Consider the following 18,228-nt stretch of genomic DNA (forward strand, 5'->3'; position numbering starts at 1 on the left):
GTCACCTAATGGGACCCCGGCCAGACTGGGATTCCAGCTCTTATATGAAACACACAAACAAGACTGGCCCATCTTTTCCCTTGAAAACCTAAGCTGCAATCTTTTCAGGCTTATCTGTGTGTCAGTAGGCAACAGATAGAAAATGTAGATAGTTTTCCCGGACAGGGGTGGGGTACTATACTGCCTTGCTTAGACCAGAGAATCCACCACAAAGCACTGGGTGTCCTGTGATTATGTGTAGGTGGGATCACTCCTATGTACTGAAGCTTTGGCTTTGAAACACTGCAGACCTGAGTTAGAATCTGGGGTTTTCAACTGACTAGTCATGTGACTGTGGACAAGTTACTTAACTATTCAGAGTCTCAGTTTCCTGCAGGACAAAATAGTCATTTTATCACAGCATCATCATGAGGATTGTATGAGATAATATATGTGGAATGTTTAATATCCTGGCTGCCACTCTTAGGAAGGGCACACAAGAGAGAATAACAAAATCAGAAAAAATAAACAATTCATCGAGACAACATGGATGAATCAAAAAGATATACTATATGTGGAAAAAGACGCAAAAAAGATCATGTCTATAAACATTAAACTACACTAAAAATAAGTATATTTTTTAAATATACACATATTTTTAAGTAAATATAAAAACAATATCAGTTCAGCTCAGTTGCTCAGTTGTGTCCAGTTCTTTGCGACCCCATGAATTGCAGCACGCCAGGCCTCCCTGTACATCACCAACTCCCGGAGTTTACGCAAACCCATGTCCATCGAGTTGGTGATGCCATCCAGCCATCTCATCCTCTGTCGTCCCCTTCTCCTCCTGCCCCCAATCCCTCCCAGCATCAAGGTCTTTTCCAATGAGTCAACTCTTCTCATGAGGTGGCCAAAGTATTGGAGTTTCAGCAAAAGCAATATACATAGTGGTATATATAGTTGACATATACTAGAATGTATCCCTATAAAGGATCGGGAAACAATTGAGGATGGAGAGAAGAATAAAATAATATGAAGGATCTCACCCTGCTCAATAATGATGGTTTATCAGGAACTTGGGAATATGATTAATTTTGGATGCAAGACTGCATAATATGACGTTTAAGTAAAGACACCCTGGAGAAGGAAGGGACAACCCACTCCAGTACTCCTGGCTGGGAAATCCCCTGGACAGAGGAGCCTGGTGGGCTGCAGTCCATGGGGTCACAGAAGTCAGACACGACCTAGCAAGCAAACAAGCGGTACACCACCTGAGAGAGAGCCGCATTCATATGCTCAGTGACTCACACTAGAGCACCCGGGCTAGAAAAACCCTTTCCGGAGCCGCACTCGACCGCACATCTAGATACAGTCATGGGTGCTGAGAGCAGAGGAACTTTCATGACGGTGTCATCATCATGATGACGTCATCTAGCCCTGCCACTTTGCAGGACAGACAGCAAAGTCCAAGGAGAGGAAGTGACTCTGGAAGTTTATGCAGCTGGATAGTGTCCGTCCTAGAGATGGTGGCTGCGGATCCTGACAACCCCAAGAGGGCTCCCCGAAGAACATCCTTCATCCCAGAATGGGGCTGCCGGAGTGGGGTGCAGGGAACGGCTCAAGGAGGCTGTGTTTTCTGTGATAAGCCAGTGCCTCCCTCCCACGAGCAACCCTTGATCCCAGCTAGAGGAGACCTCCAGCCCTAGAATAACATGGCAAAAATTAAAGTGGAGAAAATCTTTCAGTTATAATTTTTTTTACTATTGAGACATGATGACATATAATAGTGTATAAGTTTGAGTTGTACAATGCTTTGGTTTGATAGTCCTATATTGCAATATAATTGCCAGCATAGCATATCTTCCACCGTGTCCCATAACTGTCCTGTCTTCCTTGTGGTCAGAACAGTCAGAAACTAGTCCTCAGCAGCTTCGAAGTTTATAATACAATATTTCAACTAAAAGCACTCTGCTGTGCCCTAGATATTCAGAACTTATTTACCACTTGCTAGTTTGGACCCATGAACACGTCTTTTAATACCATCTGACTAACGGTATTGACCACACATTGAAACAGGCAATAACTGGGTCACTTGTAGTGATGTGGATGGACCTAGAGTCTGTCATACAGAGTGAAGTAAGTCAGAAAGAGAAAACAAATATATTTAATGCATACAGACGTAATTTAGAGAAAGGATACAGATGAACCTATTTCCAGAGCAGGAATAGAGATGCAGACATAGACAAGGGACGTGCAGACACAGGAGAGAAGGGGAGGGTGGGATGAACAGAGGGGCATAGACATACATGTGGCACATGTGTGAACTAGACGGCCAGCGGGAAGCAGCTACAGATACACGGCACACGGCACTCAGCTCAGTGCTGGGTGATGACCCGGAGAGACAGAACTGGGTGGGGGAGGCTCAACAGGGATGCAAGTATGTGCACGGAGAGCTGATTCTCTTTGCTGTATGGCAGAAACTAATGCAACATTCTAAGGCAATTAGAGTTCAATAGCAGAAAAAAGAAAGAAAGAAAATAAGCTACAAGGATAGAGTGCACAACACAGGGATCAGGGCCACTATTTTATAATAGCTATAGCTGGAGCGCAACATTTCAAAATTGCAAATGACTATATTATATACTTCCAACTTATACATCAACTACATCACAATAAAATAAAATTGCAAAGTAAAAAAATAAAAATATGTATATGGGAAAATGAGGGAATAGTCCACCTAAAGATTTGCCATCTTCCAACTTTCGAAATGCTTTCCTGAGAAGAAGGGTTTAGAATTGTTGTGTCTTGAAGGGGTGAAACTAAAGCCAAAGTGTGGAAGAAAAAGACAGAAAATCTAGAACCAAAAAGGCAATTCACCGGTAGAACTGTCCATAGATAGAAGCTCACAGGGCAACCAGACAAACACATGGAGTGGTGTTCAGTAGAGGAGACTCCAGTGTCCAACGGATGTTAGAGCAGATGCAGCCTAGATTGTTTCCAAATCTCAGAGTCTATGTGTCTCTTATCTTCACAGAAATTTCCAAATATAGACCAGAGTTAATTTAAATTAGAAGCACCAGCTCATGGTTCAGTTCCCAAAAATGCAGGATGTCCGAGAAGAGTCAGCCAGGTACAAGATTTCTCAAACACAACCTCTGTACATTTGCCTACAAAGATAAACCTAACTTCGACCAGACAGAAAACATTTGTTCTTCAATTCTGGGAATTTTTTTATCCACCTCATTCTCAACCTCAGATCTCTAGTCTATGTGGAATCCATGGGCAAGAATAATCTCACCATAGTAACTGAGTTCATCCTCATGGGCTTTCCTGACTATCCTGAGTTAGAGATCGCCCTCTTCATGGCATTTCTGAGTTTCTATCTAGTCACCCTCCTGGGGAACCTGGGCATGCTCATTCTGATCCAGGAGGATGCCCGACTCCACACCCCGATGTACTTCTTTCTGAGCCATCTCTCACTGCTGGACACCTGCTACACCTCGGTCATCACCCCTCAGGTCCTGGCCACCCTGGCCACGGGCAGGACGGTCGTCTCCTATGGCCAGTGTGCTGCCCAGTTCTTCTTCTTCACCGTCTGTGCAGGCACGGAGTGTTTCCTGCTGTCGGTGATGGCCCTCGATCGCTACGTGGCTGTCAGCAACCCGCTGCTCTACACCGTGGCCATGCCTCCCAGGATCTGCTGGGCGCTGGTGCTCGGAGCCTACGTCTGTGGGCTAACAGGGTCCATCCTGCGTACCTCGTGTACGTTCACCCTCTCCTTCTGTGATGACAATCAGATCAACTTCTTCTTCTGTGACCTCCCACCCCTGCTGAAGCTGGCCTGCAGTGACACAAAAGATGCAGAGGTTATCATTATCTTTTTTGGCAACTTTGTGATTTTGGTCAACACCTTGGTCATCCTGATTTCCTACCTGCTTATCATCAAGGCCGTTTTGAAGGTCAGCTCTTCAGGGGGCAGGGCTAAGGCTTTCTCCACGTGTGCCTCCCACCTCACTGCTGTGGCTCTGTTCTTCGGGACCCTTGCCTTCATGTATCTGCGGAGTGCTTCAGGCACATCCCTAGAGGAAGACAAGGTGGTGTCTGTCTTCTACACCGTGGTCATTCCCATGCTGAACCCTCTGATCTACAGCCTGAGAAACACGGATGTGAAAGCAGCCTTCAGAAAGGTCACTGGTAGGTTCCAGGTGTCCCAGAGTGTGTAGATCTGGCTGAAAGGCTCTCTCGGTCCATTTTCTTCCCCGTTTCAACCTATCCGAACAGGCGCCAGCAATATATGCAGCCTGTATCCTCAGAGAGACAGTAGTCACACAGACACACAAGAACAACTGAAAATCAGCGGCAACGTGGATGGACCTAGAGATTATCATCCTAAGTGAATTAAGTCAGAAAGACAAAGGCACATACCATATGATATCACCTGGGTGTGGAAGCTGAAATATGACACAAATGAACTTATCTATGAAACGAAACAGACCCATCAATGTAGAGGACAGACTTGCGGTTGCAAATGGGAGGGAGGGTGGGCGAGGGCTGGATCGGGAGGCTGGGGTTAGCATGTGCAAGCTGTTATACATGGAACGGATAACCACCCAGCATCTACTGTGCAGCGCAGGGAACTCTGCTCCGTGTTATATGCAGCTGGATGGGAGGGGCGTTTGGAGGAGAATGGAACCTTTGTGTGTATGGCCGCGGACCTTCTCTGTTCAGCTGAAGCTAGCTATCAGCATTGTCAGCCAGCTGTGCGCTAATAGAAAATAAAGAGTTCAGACAGTAAAAGAAATTGTCTTGGATGCTCAGATACCAGAGAATATCCTTGGATAACCTTTATAATTCAAGCTAAGTTTAATTCAAGTGTGCGGAAAGCATCCATCCATCCCAGTACAGTACTCCTTGGATGGACAGACACATCAGGGAAAAGAAAAGAAGGTCTGAAATCAGACTCATCTCAGACAGTGCTCATTCTTGTGCTGCTTACTATCTTTCTGTTCCTCTGGATCCATTCTCAGCTTGCCCCATCTTTCCTTATCCTGATCTGTCCAGGCTAAACTGACTCCTGTCCACTCAAAAGAAAAGGAAAGAGACAGGCAGTAGGAGATGAAGAAGGGAGATGCCTTATGATCTCATAGACTAGAACAAGAAACTAGACTCTTTTCTAAGTGCAATGAGAAGCCCATGAAGGGTTTTTAATAGGGAAGTTATAGAATCTGTTGTAGTTTTTAAACTACTAAAGTAATAGTTCAGTCACTCAGTCATGTCCGACTATTTGTGACCCCATGAATCGCAGCACGCCAGGCCTCCCTGCCCATCACCAACTCCCAGAGATTACTCAAAGTCATGTCCGTCAAGTCAGTGATGCCATCCAGCCATCTCATCCTCTGTCGTCCCCTTCTCCTCCTGCCCCCAATCCCTCCCAGCATCAGGATCTTTTCCAATGAGTCAACTCTTCGCATGAGGAGGCCAAAGTATTGGAGTTTCAGCTTCTGCATCAGTCCTTGCAATGAACACCCAGGACTGATCTCCTTTAGGATGGACTGGTTGGATCTCCTTGCAGTCCAAAGGACTCTCAAGAGTCTACTCCAGCACCACAGTTCAAAAGCATCAATTCTGTGCTCAGCTTTCTTCACAGTCCAACTCTCACATCCATACATGACCACTGGAAAAACCATAGCCTTGACCAGATGGACCTTTGTTGGCAAAGTAATGTCTCTGCTTTTTAATATGCTGTCTAGGTTAGTCATCACTTTCCTCCCAAGGAGTAAGCATCTTTTAATTTCATGGCTGCAATCACCATCTGCAGTGATTTTGGAGCCCCAAAAAATTAAGTCTGACCCTGCTTCCACTGTTTCCCCATCTATTTGCCATGAAGGGATGGCACCAGTTGCCATGATCTTAGTTTTCTGAATGTTGAGCTTTACGCCAACTTTTTCACTCTCCTCTTTCACTTTCATCAAGAGGCTTTTTAGTTCCTCTTCACTTTCTGCCATAAGGATGGTGTCATCTGCATATCTGAGATCATTGATATTTCTCCCAGCAATCTTGATTCCAGCTTGTGCTTCTTCCAGCCCAGCATTTCTCATGATGTACTCTGCATATAAGTCAAATAAGCAGGGTGACAATATATAGCCTTGACGTATTCCTTTTCCTATTTGGAACCAGTCTGTTGGTCCATGTCCAGTTCTAACTGTTGTTTCCTGACCTGCATATAGGTTTCTCAAGAGGCAGGTCAGGTGGTCTGATATTCCCATCTCTTTCAGAATTTTGCACAGTTTATTGTGATCCACACAGTCAAAGGCTTTGGCATAGTCAATAAAGCAGAAATAGATGTTTTCCTGGAACTCTCTTGCTTTTTTGATGATCCAGTGGATGTTGGCAATTTCATATCTGGTTCCTCTGCCTTTTCTAAAACCAGCTTGAACATCTGGAAGTTCACAGTTCATGTGTTGCTGAAGCCTGGCTTGGAGAGTTTTGAGCATTACTTTACTAGCGTGTGAGATGAGTGCAATGCGGATGTTTAATGAAATATTATCAACACTGGCTTATTCTCCTTTTTCTCGTCTATTTTGTCCCAACTGCCACTGTGCCCTCTAGACTACCTCAGGAAGCATTCATAGTACAGTGTACAGACTCTTTTTTTTTCACTAAGTCCTGTCCAGTTCTTTGGTGACCTCATGGACTGTAGCCCGCCAGGCTCCTCTGTCCATGGGCTTTCCCAGGCAAGAATACTGGAGTGGGTTTTCCTTTTCCAACACATACTCTTTTAACACATAGTTATTTGAATAAGTGTTTAATTACAGGAAATGATCACACATATTGTCCAAAATACACTGGAAAATAGTATTCCTTGTGCTGCCGGAGGTCATGACACATGGTTGCTTTCCATCTTCAGAATATTTTCTTGCATCACCTGGCATCTGCAAGTGCAAAAGCCTCCCTGGCTTGGCGGTAAGTAAGGAAGTGTTGGTCGTTCAGTCAGACTCTCTGAGACCCTATAGACTGTACAGGCTCCTCTGTCCATGGGACTCTGCAAGCAAGAATACTGGAGTGGGTTCCAATTCCCTTCTCCCAGAGCTCTTCCTCATCCGGGGATCGAACCCTGGTCTCCTGCATCGCAGGCAGATTCTGAGCTACCAGGGAAGCTCTAGAGTGGCTAAACACTTGCTGATTATGAAAAGATTTTATTCCAGCTGGGTGACTCTAGAGTGAAGAAGCACATGGCCTCTCTGAGGCCCCAGTGCTGAAGGATTTCTGATTCTACGTGGATGAGTCGATGGAAGCCTACAGGGCAAGAATAGAAGTCGTTAGGAAGGAGCAGATGGGGTGTCTCAGAAACCTGTAATCCAGCTGGAGAGATGAGACTAACCAACAAGGAACAGCCATAAACAACGTAAGACAAGCAGAACTAAGTGCCAAATTGCATGGTTCTGAAGAAGGGAGCGTGGGTTTCAGACACCAGGAAAGAGACAAGAGCTAGAATAGCCGGAGAACACTGCCCAGAGAAACTCTGGAAATGGATCTTTAAGGAAAGGGCTATACTCATGGCACAGATGAGTCCCTCCCAGTGAAATTCTGCACAGATGATGCAGCTGGACTCCAGATTCTGAGATGGAATTTGACATCAGGTTTAAGACTTAAGGATGGATTGATGTAGGATGGACGCAGTGTATAAAACTTCACCCAGACTTTTCAGAGTTGAGTCCCGGTCCTGACATCACCACTAATGGCACAGCTGGACACTGAGGGCCAGTGGTGAAGGGGAACCAGCCTCAGTCCCTAGAGGAGCTGCAGATGAGCTTTGAGACTAATGAGACTCAGGAGTTAAACGGAACCCCACAGAATTTGTTTTCATCCTCTCTGACGTGGGAGCTGAGCTAACGAGCACCTTCAGAAGAGTTTCCCGTGACAGCGCTGCCTGTCCCAGGGAGCCCTGGGGGCTGTCCAGGTGCTGATTCACAAGTCAGGGACCGTTTTCACGCTCACTGCATCCTCTATAAAACCATCCCCAGACGTACTTTTAAAGAGCCTCTGGTTTTCTGAGTAAGAAAAAATCTAAAATCTGTCAGCTCTATACATCCATTTGCATAATCTGAGCTGCTTCTTCAAAATTCTTAAATGACTTTTGATTAGTTTGATTCCAAAATGAAGATGCATCCAACCGGATTATTCCACCAGGTAAGTAGGATGTCATCGAGACCTTGATAACATTGAGAGGGTCCTGGCTCTGAAGGAAGGTCCACACAGACTAGGGAGGGTGAAACTGGGCAGAGATTCTGGCCACCTCATCAGACCTTGTCACCTAATGGGACCCCGGCCAGACTGGGGTTCCAGCTCTTATATGAAACACACAAACAAGACTGGCTCATCTTTTTCCTTGAAAACCTAAGCTGCAATCTTTTCAGGCTTATCTGTGTGTCAGTAGGCAACAGATAGAAAATGTAGATAGTTTTCCCGGACAGGGGTGGGGTACTATACTGCCTTGCTTAGACCAGAGAATCTACCACAAAGCACTGGGTGTCCTGTGATTATGTGTAGGTGGGATCACTCCTATGTACTGAAGCTTTGGCTTTGAAACACTGCAGACCTGAGTTAGAATCTGGGGTTTTCAACTGACTAGTCATGTGACTGTGGACAAGTTACTTAACTATTCAGAGTCTCAGTTTCCTGCAGGACAAAATAATGATTTTATCACAGGATCATCATGAGGATTGTATGAGATAATGTATGTGGAATGTTTAATATCCTGGCTGCCACTCTTAGGAAGGGCACACAAGAAGAGAATAACAAAATCAGAAAAAAATTAACAATTTATCGAGACAACATGGATGAATCAAAAAGATATACTATATGTGGAAAAAGACACAAAAAAGATCATGTCTATAAACATTAAACTACACTAAAAATAAGTATACTTTTTAAAATATACACATATTTAAGTAAATATAAAAGCAATATATAGAGAGGTATATATAGTTGACATGTATCCCTACAAGGGATTGGGAAACAATTGAGGATGGAGAGAAGAATAAAATAATATGAAGGATCTCACCCTGCTCAATAATGACAGTTTATCAGGAACTTGGGAATATGATTAATTTTGGATGCAAGAGTGCATAATATGACGTTTAAGTAAAGACACCCTGGAGAAGGAAGGGACAACCCACTCCAGTACTCCTGGCTGGGAAATCCCCTGCACAGAGGAGCCTGGTGGGCTGCTGTCCATGGGGTCACAGAAGAGTCAGACACGACCTAGCAAGCAAACAAGCGGTACACCACCTGAGAGAGAGCCGCATTCATGTGCTCAGTGACTCACACCTAGAGCACCCGGGCTAGAAAAACCCTTTCTGGAGCCGCACTCGACCGCACATCTAGATACAGTCATGGTGCTGAGAGCAGAGGAACTTTCATGATGGTCTCATCATCATGACGACATCATCATGATGACGTCATCTAGCCCTGCCACTTTGCAGGACAGACAGCAAAGTCCAAGGAGAGGAAGTGACTCCGGAAGTTTATGCAGCTGGATAGTGTCCGTCCTAGAGATGGTGGCTGTGGATCCTGACAACCCCAAGAGGGCTCCCCGAAGAACATCCTTCATCCCAGAACGGGGCTGCCGGAGTGGGGTGCAGGGAACGGCTCAAGGAGGCTGTGTTTTCTGTGATAAGCCAGTGACTCCCTCCCACGAGCGACCCTTGATCCCAGCTAGAGGAGACCTCCAGCCCTAGAATAACATGGCAAAAATTAAAGTGGAGAAAATCATTCAGTTATAATTTTCATTACTACCATAATAGTGTATAAGTTTGAGTTGTACAATGCTTTGGTTTGATAGTCATATATTACAATATAATTGCCAGCATAGCATATCTTCCACCGTGTCCCATAACTGTCCTGTCTTCCTTGTGGTCAGAACAGTCAGAAACTACTCTTTAGCAACTTTGAAGTTTGTAATACAATGTTTCACCTAAAAGCACTCTGCTGTGCCCTAGATATTCAGAACTTATTTACCACTTGCTAGTTTGGACCCATGAACACGTCTTTTAATACCATCTGACTAACAGTATTGACCACACATTGAAACAGGCAATAACTGGGTCACTTGTAGTGATGTGGATGGACCTAGAGTCTGTCATACAGAGTGAAGTAAGTCAGAAAGAGAAAACAAATATATTTAATGCATACAGACGTAATTTAGAGAAAGGATACAGATGAACATATTTCCAGAGCAGTAATAGAGATGCAGACATAGACAAGGGACATGGAGACACAGGAGAGAAGGGGAGGGTGGGATGAACAGAGGGGCATAGACATACATGTGGCACATGTGTGAACTAGACAGCCAGCGGGAAGCAGCTACAGATACACGGCACACGGCACTCAGCTCAGTGCTGGGTGATGACCCGGAGAGACAGAACTGGGTGGGGGAGGCTCAACAGGGATGCAATGTATGTACACGGAGAGCTGATGCTCTTTGCTGTATGGCAGAAACTAATGCAACATTCTAAGGCAATTAGAGTTCAATAGCAGAAAAAAGAAAGAAAGAAAATAAGCTACAAGGATAGAGTGTACAACACAGGGAGCATGGCCACCATTTTATAATAACTACATAGGAGCACAACATTTCAAAATTGCAAATGACTATATTGTATACTTCCAACTTATACATCAACTACACATCAATAAAATACAATAAAATTGCAAAGTAAAAAAATTAAAATATACATCATTGGGTAAATGAGGGAAGTGTCAGACTTTATACTTGGGGACTCCAAAATCACTGCAGATGGTGATTGCAGCCATGAAATTAAAAGATGCTTACTCCTTGGAAGGAAAGCTATGACCAACCTAGACAGCATATTAAAAAGCAGAGACATTACTTTGCCAACAAAGGTCCGTCTGGTCAAGGCTATTGTTTTTCCAGTGGTCATGTATGGATGTGAGAGTTGGACTGTGAAGAAAGCTGAGCGCCGAAGAATTGATGCTTTAGAATTGTGTTGTTGGAGAAGAGTCTTGAGCGTCCCTTGGACTGCAAGGAGATCCAACCAGTCCATCCTAAAGGAGACCAGTCCTGGGTGTTCATTGGGAGGACTGATGCTGAAGCTGAAACTCCAGTACTTTGGCCACCTCATGCGAAGAGCTGATTCACTGGAAAAGATCATGATTCTGGGAGAGATTGGGGGCAGGAGAAGGGGACAGAGGATGAGACATTTGGATGGCATCACCAACGCTATGGACATGGGTTTGGGTGGACTCCAGGAGTTGGTGATGGACAGGGAGGCCTGGCGTGCTGCAATTCATGGGGTCACAAACAGTCGGACACGACTGAGCAACTGAACTGAGCTGAAATGAGGGAATAGTCCACCTAAAGATTAGCCATCTTCCAACCTCCAAAATGCTTTCCTGAGAAGAAGGGTTTAGAATTGTTGTGTCTTGAAGGGGTGAAACTAAAGCCAAAGAAAAAGACAGAATCTAGAACCAAAAAGGCAATTCACAGGTAGAACTGTCCACAGATAGAAGCTCACAGGGCAACCAGACAAACACATGGAGTGGTGTTCAGTAGAGGAGACTCCAGTGTCCAACGGATGTTAGAGCAGATGCAGCCTAGATTATTTCCAAATCTCAGAGTCTATGTGTCTCTTATCTTCGCAGAAACTTCCAAATATAGACCAGAGTTAATTTAAATTAGAAGCACCAGCTCATGGCTCAGCTCCCAAAAACGCAGGATGTCCGAGAAGAGTCAGCCAGGTACAAGATTTCTCAAACACAACCTCTGTACATTTGCCCACAAAGATAAACCTAACTTCAACCAGACAGAAAACATTTGTTCTTCAATTCTGGGAATTTTTTTTTTCCATCTCATTCTCAACCTCAGATCTCTAGTCAATGTGAAATCCATGGGGAAGAATAATCTCACCATAGTAACTGAGTTCATCCTCATGGGCTTTCCTGACTATCCTGAGTTAGAGATCGCCCTCTTCATGGCATTTCTGAGTTTCTATCTAGTCACCCTCCTGGGGAACCTGGGCATGCTCATTCTGATCCAGGAGGATGCCCGACTCCACACCCCGATGTACTTCTTTCTGAGCCATCTCTCACTGCTGGACACCTGCTACACTTCGGTCATCACCCCTCAGGTCCTGGCCACCCTGGCCACGGGCAGGACGGTCGTCTCCTACGGCCAGTGTGCTGCCCAGTTCTTCTTCTTCACCGTCTGTGCAGGCACGGAGTGTTTCCTGCTGTCAGTGATGGCCCTCGATCGCTATGTGGCTGTCAGCAACCCGCTGCTCTACACCGTGGCCATGCCTCCCAGGATCTGCTGGGCGCTGGTGCTCGGAGCCTACGTCTGTGGGGTAACGGGGTCCATCCTGCGTACCTCGTGTACGTTCACCCTCTCCTTCTGTGATGACAATCAGATCAACTTCTTCTTCTGTGACCTCCCACCCCTGCTGAAGCTGGCCTGCAGTGACACAAAAGATGCAGAGGTTATCATTATCTTTTTTGGCAGCTTTGTGATTTTGGTCAACGCCTTGGTCATCCTGATTTCCTACTTGCTTATCATCAAGGCCGTTTTGAAGGTCAGCTCTTCAGGGGGCAGGGCTAAGGCTTTCTCCACGTGTGCCTCCCACCTCACTGCTGTGGCTCTGTTCTTCGGGACCCTTGCCTTCATGTATCTGCGGAGTGCTTCAGGCACATCCCTAGAGGAAGACAAGGTGGTGTCTGTCTTCTACACTGTGGTCATCCCCATGCTGAACCCTCTGATCTACAGCCTGAGAAACACGGATGTGAAAGCAGCCTTCAGAAAGGTCACTGGTAGGTTCCAGGTGTCTCAGAGTGTGTAGATCTGGCTGAAAGGCTCTCTCGGTCCATTTTCTTCCCCGTTTCAACCTATCCGAACAGGCGCCAGCAATATATGCAGCCTGTATCCTCAGAGAGACAGTAGTCACACAGACACACAAGAACAACTGAAAATCAGCGGCAACGTGGATGGACCTAGAGATTATCATCCTAAGTGAATTAAGTCAGAAAGACAAAGGCACATACCATATGATATCACCTATTCAGTTCAGTTCAGTCACTCAGTCATGTCTGACTCTTTGTGACCCCATGGTCTACAGCATGCCAGGCTTCCCTGTCCATCACCAACTCCCAGAGCTTACTCAAACTCATTTACATTGATTCAGTGATGCCATCCAACCATCTCATCCTCCTTCGTCCACTTCTCCTCCTGCCTTCAATCTTTCCCAGCATCAGAGTCTTTTCAAATGAGTCAGCTCTTCGCAACAGGTAGCCAAAGTATTGGAGTTTCAGCTTCTGCATCAGTCCTTCCAATGAATATTCAGGACTGATTTCCTTTAGGATGGAGGTTGGATCTCCTTGCAGTCCAAGGGACTCTCAAGACTCTTCTCCAACACCACAGTTCAAAAGCATCAGTTCTTTGGCGCTCAGCTTTCTTTATAGGTCAACTCTCACCTCCATACATGACTACTGGAAAAACCATAGCCTTGACTAGACGGACCTTTGTTGACAGAGTAATGTTTCTGCTTTTAATAAGCTCTCTAGGTTGGTCATAGCTTTTCTGCCAAGGAGCAAGCATATTAATTTCTTGGCTGCAGTCACCAGCTGCAGTGATTTTTGGAGCTCAAAAATATAAAGTCTCTCAATGTTTCCATTATTTCCCCATCTACATCTATTACATCCCCATTATTTTCCCACTACTATGCCATGTAGTGATGGGACCGGATGCCATGATCTTAGTTTTCTGAATGTTGAGCTTTAAGCCAACTTTTTCACTCTCCTCTTTCACTTTCCTCAAGAGGCTCTTTAGTTCTTCTTTGCTTTTTGCCATAAAGGTGTTGTCATCTGCATATCTGAGGTTATTGATATTTCTCCTAGCAATCTTGATTCCAGGCTGTGCTTCATCCAGCCCAGCGTTTCACATGATGTGTTCTGCATATCAGTTAAATAAGCAGGGTGACAATATACACCTATGGTGGAATCTAAAACATGACACAGAAGAGCTTTTCTACCAAAGGGAAGCAGACTCACAGCTGTAGTAGACAGACTTGTGATTGCCGAGGGGAAGGGAGGAGGAGATGAGTAGGGAGTTGGGGTTAGCAGATGTGTGCGTGTGTGCGTGCTTCCGACTCTTTGAGCCCCCATGGACTGTAGCCCATCAGACTCCTCTGTCCATGAGTTTTCCAGGCAGGAATACTGGAGTGGACTGCCATTTCCTCCTCCAAGGGATCTTCCTGACCCATGATCGAACCCAGGTCTCTTGCATCTCCTGCATTGGCTGGCGAATTCTTTACTAGTTGAGCCAGTGCAGATACCTGGGGGCTAACACATGCAAGCTATTATATATAGAAGGGGTAAACAACAAGGTCCTACTGTATAGCACAGGATACAATATTCAACATCCTGTGATGTCCTTTGTAATCCTTAGTGGAAAAGAATATGAAAAAAATAATATATTACGTGTGTGTGTGTGTATATATATACATATATGTATGTATAACTGAATAACTCTGCCATACAGTAGAAATTAACACAACATTATAAAGCAACTATACTTCAATAAAAATTTTTTTTAAATTTTAACTGTGTATATGATAACACTTATTTCCAGCAATTCAAATGTACTTTCTTCTCTTGCTCCCATCTCCATTCCTTAGAACCCAGAAGTCTCAAGCTGCTCACTGACATCATAACTCACAGGGTCTCGGCGGCCCAGGGAGGCTTCAGTTACTCTTCCCCAGTCCAGCGTTCTTTGTGCCCAGACCTGGGCTTCCCGTCCTTTCCTTCTCAGTTTTGCTCCCATTGGTTCTGCCTTCTTCTCTGGGACAAGGATTGCTTCTGAAGATACCCGTAGATAAAGTTAAATAGTCTTATGTTGCAGCCTGGATGGGAGGGGAGTTTGGGGGAGAATTGATAAATGTATAGGTAGGACTGAATCCCTTCATCATTCAGTTAAAACTATCACAACATTGTTAATCAGCTATACTCCAATACAAAATAAAAAGTTTAAAAAAAAAGCTAGTCTTTACTTTTTAATACATAAGTGACTCATTCCCTCAGTAAATGGGGAGTGTTGCATAAGACAAACGTGAGTCTCTACCTAGACTTACAGAACAACACAGGGACACTAAGAGGGCAGGTGGAATGGATTGGGAGGTTGAGGCTGACATACAGACACTATTGATATTACGTATAAAATATGTAATGATGAGAACCAACCGTATAGCACTGACAAGTCTACGCGATGCTCTGGTCTGCGGGGACCTACATGGGAAGGAAATTCAAGGAAGAGGGGATATCTGTAAACATAGAGCTGATTCACCTTGCTGTACAGCGGAAACTAACACATTATTGTAAAGCAACTATACCTCGATTTTTAAAAAGTGAGTCTCTCAATGGTCACGGGAAGGGAGTGTTTAAGAAATGAGCCTTCCTCCTCACATCCTAGATTCTCACGTCTTGGAGTGTCTTTCCTCCTGGTTCACACCAGAACAATGGAATTTGTAAATCTGCAAATTGCCTTCCCACCTAATCACTCAGTTTGTTTTGTTTCCCACTTTAATGTTACTGTGATACCTTCAAGATGAATCAAGCCTTTGGGAATGCTTCCTCAAGGACCAAGTCTTTAGTTTCTGAAGGATATGGTGCATGGCCTGCCCTCCTGACTCACACTGCCTGCCTCATACACAGTTCTCCCCACCAGGCATCCGGTTTCCAGGAAAAGCAAGGTCAGAGAGCAAAGGCAGGTATAAGGAAAATGCTGCCCCGCATATTATCTTCTCTAGCAAAAGATCTGGTAAGAGGGGGAAGTAACTATAACCCCTTCACAAGACTGCAAAACCCTTTTAGGGCAGAGTCTGCTTTCTGCATGGCTGAACGCGTCCCCCAGTCCAGAGCTTGAACCAGAGGAGTGCTCAGTAATTGCCTTTGAACACGTTTTTACAGCACATGCCTGGTCTCATCTGAGCTTCACAGAAGTGGCAAATACAGAGGCCACAGTTACATAGAAGAGTCCCATTCTGCAGTTAAGAAAGTGCTCTCTCACCGTCCCTTTGGGCCTTTGCTCAGAGTCCTTTTGTTCAGATTATAGCCATAGACAAAGGCATGACTCTCAGAAGCAGGCTTGTATTCTAATTCCACTTCTACCACTAATTCACTGTGACAACTGGGATAAGTGGTTTAATGTCTCAAATCCTAAATTTCATCAAGTCTAAAACAAATGTAACAACTTTTAATTCAAGAGCATATTGTAAAAATTAAACAAAGTGATGAGAAAGAAATCCAGCACCAATCAGTTGCCCAATATATATTGTTCTCTTCCCTTCTCTTTCGTTTACTTTCTGATGTCAACACTGGCCCTTGCCACAATTCCATGGCCATGAGCAAATATTAAATAGATCATGAACAAATGAAAAGGCAAGACAATGAACACAGAATGATGAACAACATTCCTTCTCACCTAAGAAATAAAATGAATATGAATGTTTAATTTTGGGGGTGGGGTAGGAGGAGTGAGTGTGTTTATTTGCATCCCACATACTCAAGGGTAACCCAAGGATGCCCTTTTCATTGAATGTATTGCTCTGTGCCCAATGAATCCCTCTAACCAATTGTGAATTTATGAGAAGTCGATGCTCCATGCCCCTCCACATGGGAACAACTGTTTCATTAAGATGGCCTGCCCCTCTGCCTGCAGGCGTTTTGTTCAGAAGTGAACACCTGGTATGAATACAAACTTTTCCCCGGGCATCGCGAGGCTCAACACATGAGAGATCAAGCGTAGGAGACCAGATTGACCAGCGTGGAGACGTCAAGAGAGAGGCGACAATGACGTAGTTATTCAAAGAGAACCTGCATTTAGGCCACCACGGAGCATTAAGCAGAGGCCCCTTCTCTGTACAGTATGATCTCATTGGTTATCTATTTTATGTTGTTGTTGGTGTTTAGTCGCTAGGCGTGTTTGACTCTCTGTGACCCCGTGGACCGTGGCCCGCCAGGTTCCTCTGTCCATGGGATTTTCCAGGCAAGAACACTGGAGTGGGTTGCCATTTCCTCCCCCAGGGATCTATTTCATATATAGTACCAGTATGTATACATGTCAATCCCAATCTCCTAATTCATCCCATCCCCATCTTCCCCCCTTGGTAGGTATCCATACATTTGTTCTGTATGTCTGGGAAGGAAATCAAAAAAGAGAGGGCATATATGCATACGAATAGCTGATTCACTTTGCTATATGGTAGAAACTAACACAATATTGTAAAGCAACTACACCCCAATAAAAAAAATATTTTTTTAAAGAATCTGCAACAAAAGACTCAGGAAGAGCACGGACAGTTCCCATTCCCTACTTTCCATTTCAGTGAACACGGCCACAGCCATGTTCTTGCTCCCTTAGGACACACTGGGGCCTGTAATAAATTCCCCTTCGGGGACTAGCTCCAGCTCGGTCATCAGGGTCAAAGGCCTCCATCCTTACAGAACACTAATGGAAAGGAGCTCTTTAGTATGCTGCAGCAGGTCTGCCCTCATGGACACTCATTTCATCTACACTCTTTGAATCAACAAAGGACTGGGTCTCGGTGTGAGACCTAGTAAGTGGTGTAAATGAAGAGTGTGCCTATGCTTCTGTCATTCCCCCATAACGGGAGAAACCTCCCTACTTGTCGCCTTTGCTTAGGTAACTACGGTTCTAGCACTTGACTTTGCCCTTCAGGCGATCAGACTAGAATAAGCCCCCGGCACAGATTTCATCAGTACATGAACAGAGTAGGAAACCATGAGACGCTCTAGACTCGTACAGTGGTGATTACTAAGCAGGAGCAATAAAGGCGTCTCTGCTTTGAGGATTTAAACCGAAAAATATGAGGAAAGACTACGTTAGCTGAGAAATGAGACTCACACGTGACGATAAGATATGGAGAGAATGGCTGAGTCATGCTTATGGGCAGACCGAGAGGAAATGAGCAAATGAGATGCTGAAAAAGCAGCCGGAGAAACCAGTCCCTGGTGCAGCATTAGATCTTTCTGAGTCTTGAATTATGTTCCAGACTGAGCTCTAGCATTGCCATTAAGTCGCCCAAGAAATCTCTGTCTCCCTTTTGGAGCATAAAAGTCTTAACCATAGACCCTTATTCTACTAGATAATCTGAGTGGTCTTTTTTACAATCTATAGAATCTAATAACTCACTGTCCTGGCTCCTAATAAAATATCATCATTAC

At 44.8% G+C, this 18,228-nt stretch overlaps 2 protein-coding genes across 2 annotated transcripts; both read left to right on the forward strand.

Annotated features, from left to right (window-relative positions):
- Positions 1-3,257: 3,257 nt before the first annotated feature.
- Positions 3,258-4,202, forward strand: LOC110123996 (olfactory receptor 9I1-like). The gene has a single exon (XM_070472818.1). It carries the CDS (start codon positions 3,258-3,260, stop codon positions 4,200-4,202), a length of 945 nt encoding a protein of 314 aa, XP_070328919.1.
- A 7,683-nt stretch (positions 4,203-11,885) lies between these two features.
- Positions 11,886-12,830, forward strand: LOC139036973 (olfactory receptor 9I1-like). The gene has a single exon (XM_070472819.1). The coding sequence runs from the start codon at positions 11,886-11,888 to the stop codon at positions 12,828-12,830; it is 945 nt and encodes a 314-aa protein (XP_070328920.1).
- The last annotated feature ends 5,398 nt before the right edge of the window (positions 12,831-18,228 follow it).

The sequence above is a fragment of the Odocoileus virginianus genome, chromosome 10 (assembly GCF_023699985.2).
Source record: "Odocoileus virginianus isolate 20LAN1187 ecotype Illinois chromosome 10, Ovbor_1.2, whole genome shotgun sequence".
NCBI lineage: Eukaryota > Metazoa > Chordata > Mammalia > Artiodactyla > Cervidae > Odocoileus > Odocoileus virginianus.

Coding starts and splice junctions, on each gene's coding strand:
- LOC110123996 (XM_070472818.1), top strand. CDS start 3,258: ATGGGCAAGAATAATCTCACCATAGTAACTGAGTTCATCCTCATGGGC.
- LOC139036973 (XM_070472819.1), top strand. CDS start 11,886: ATGGGGAAGAATAATCTCACCATAGTAACTGAGTTCATCCTCATGGGC.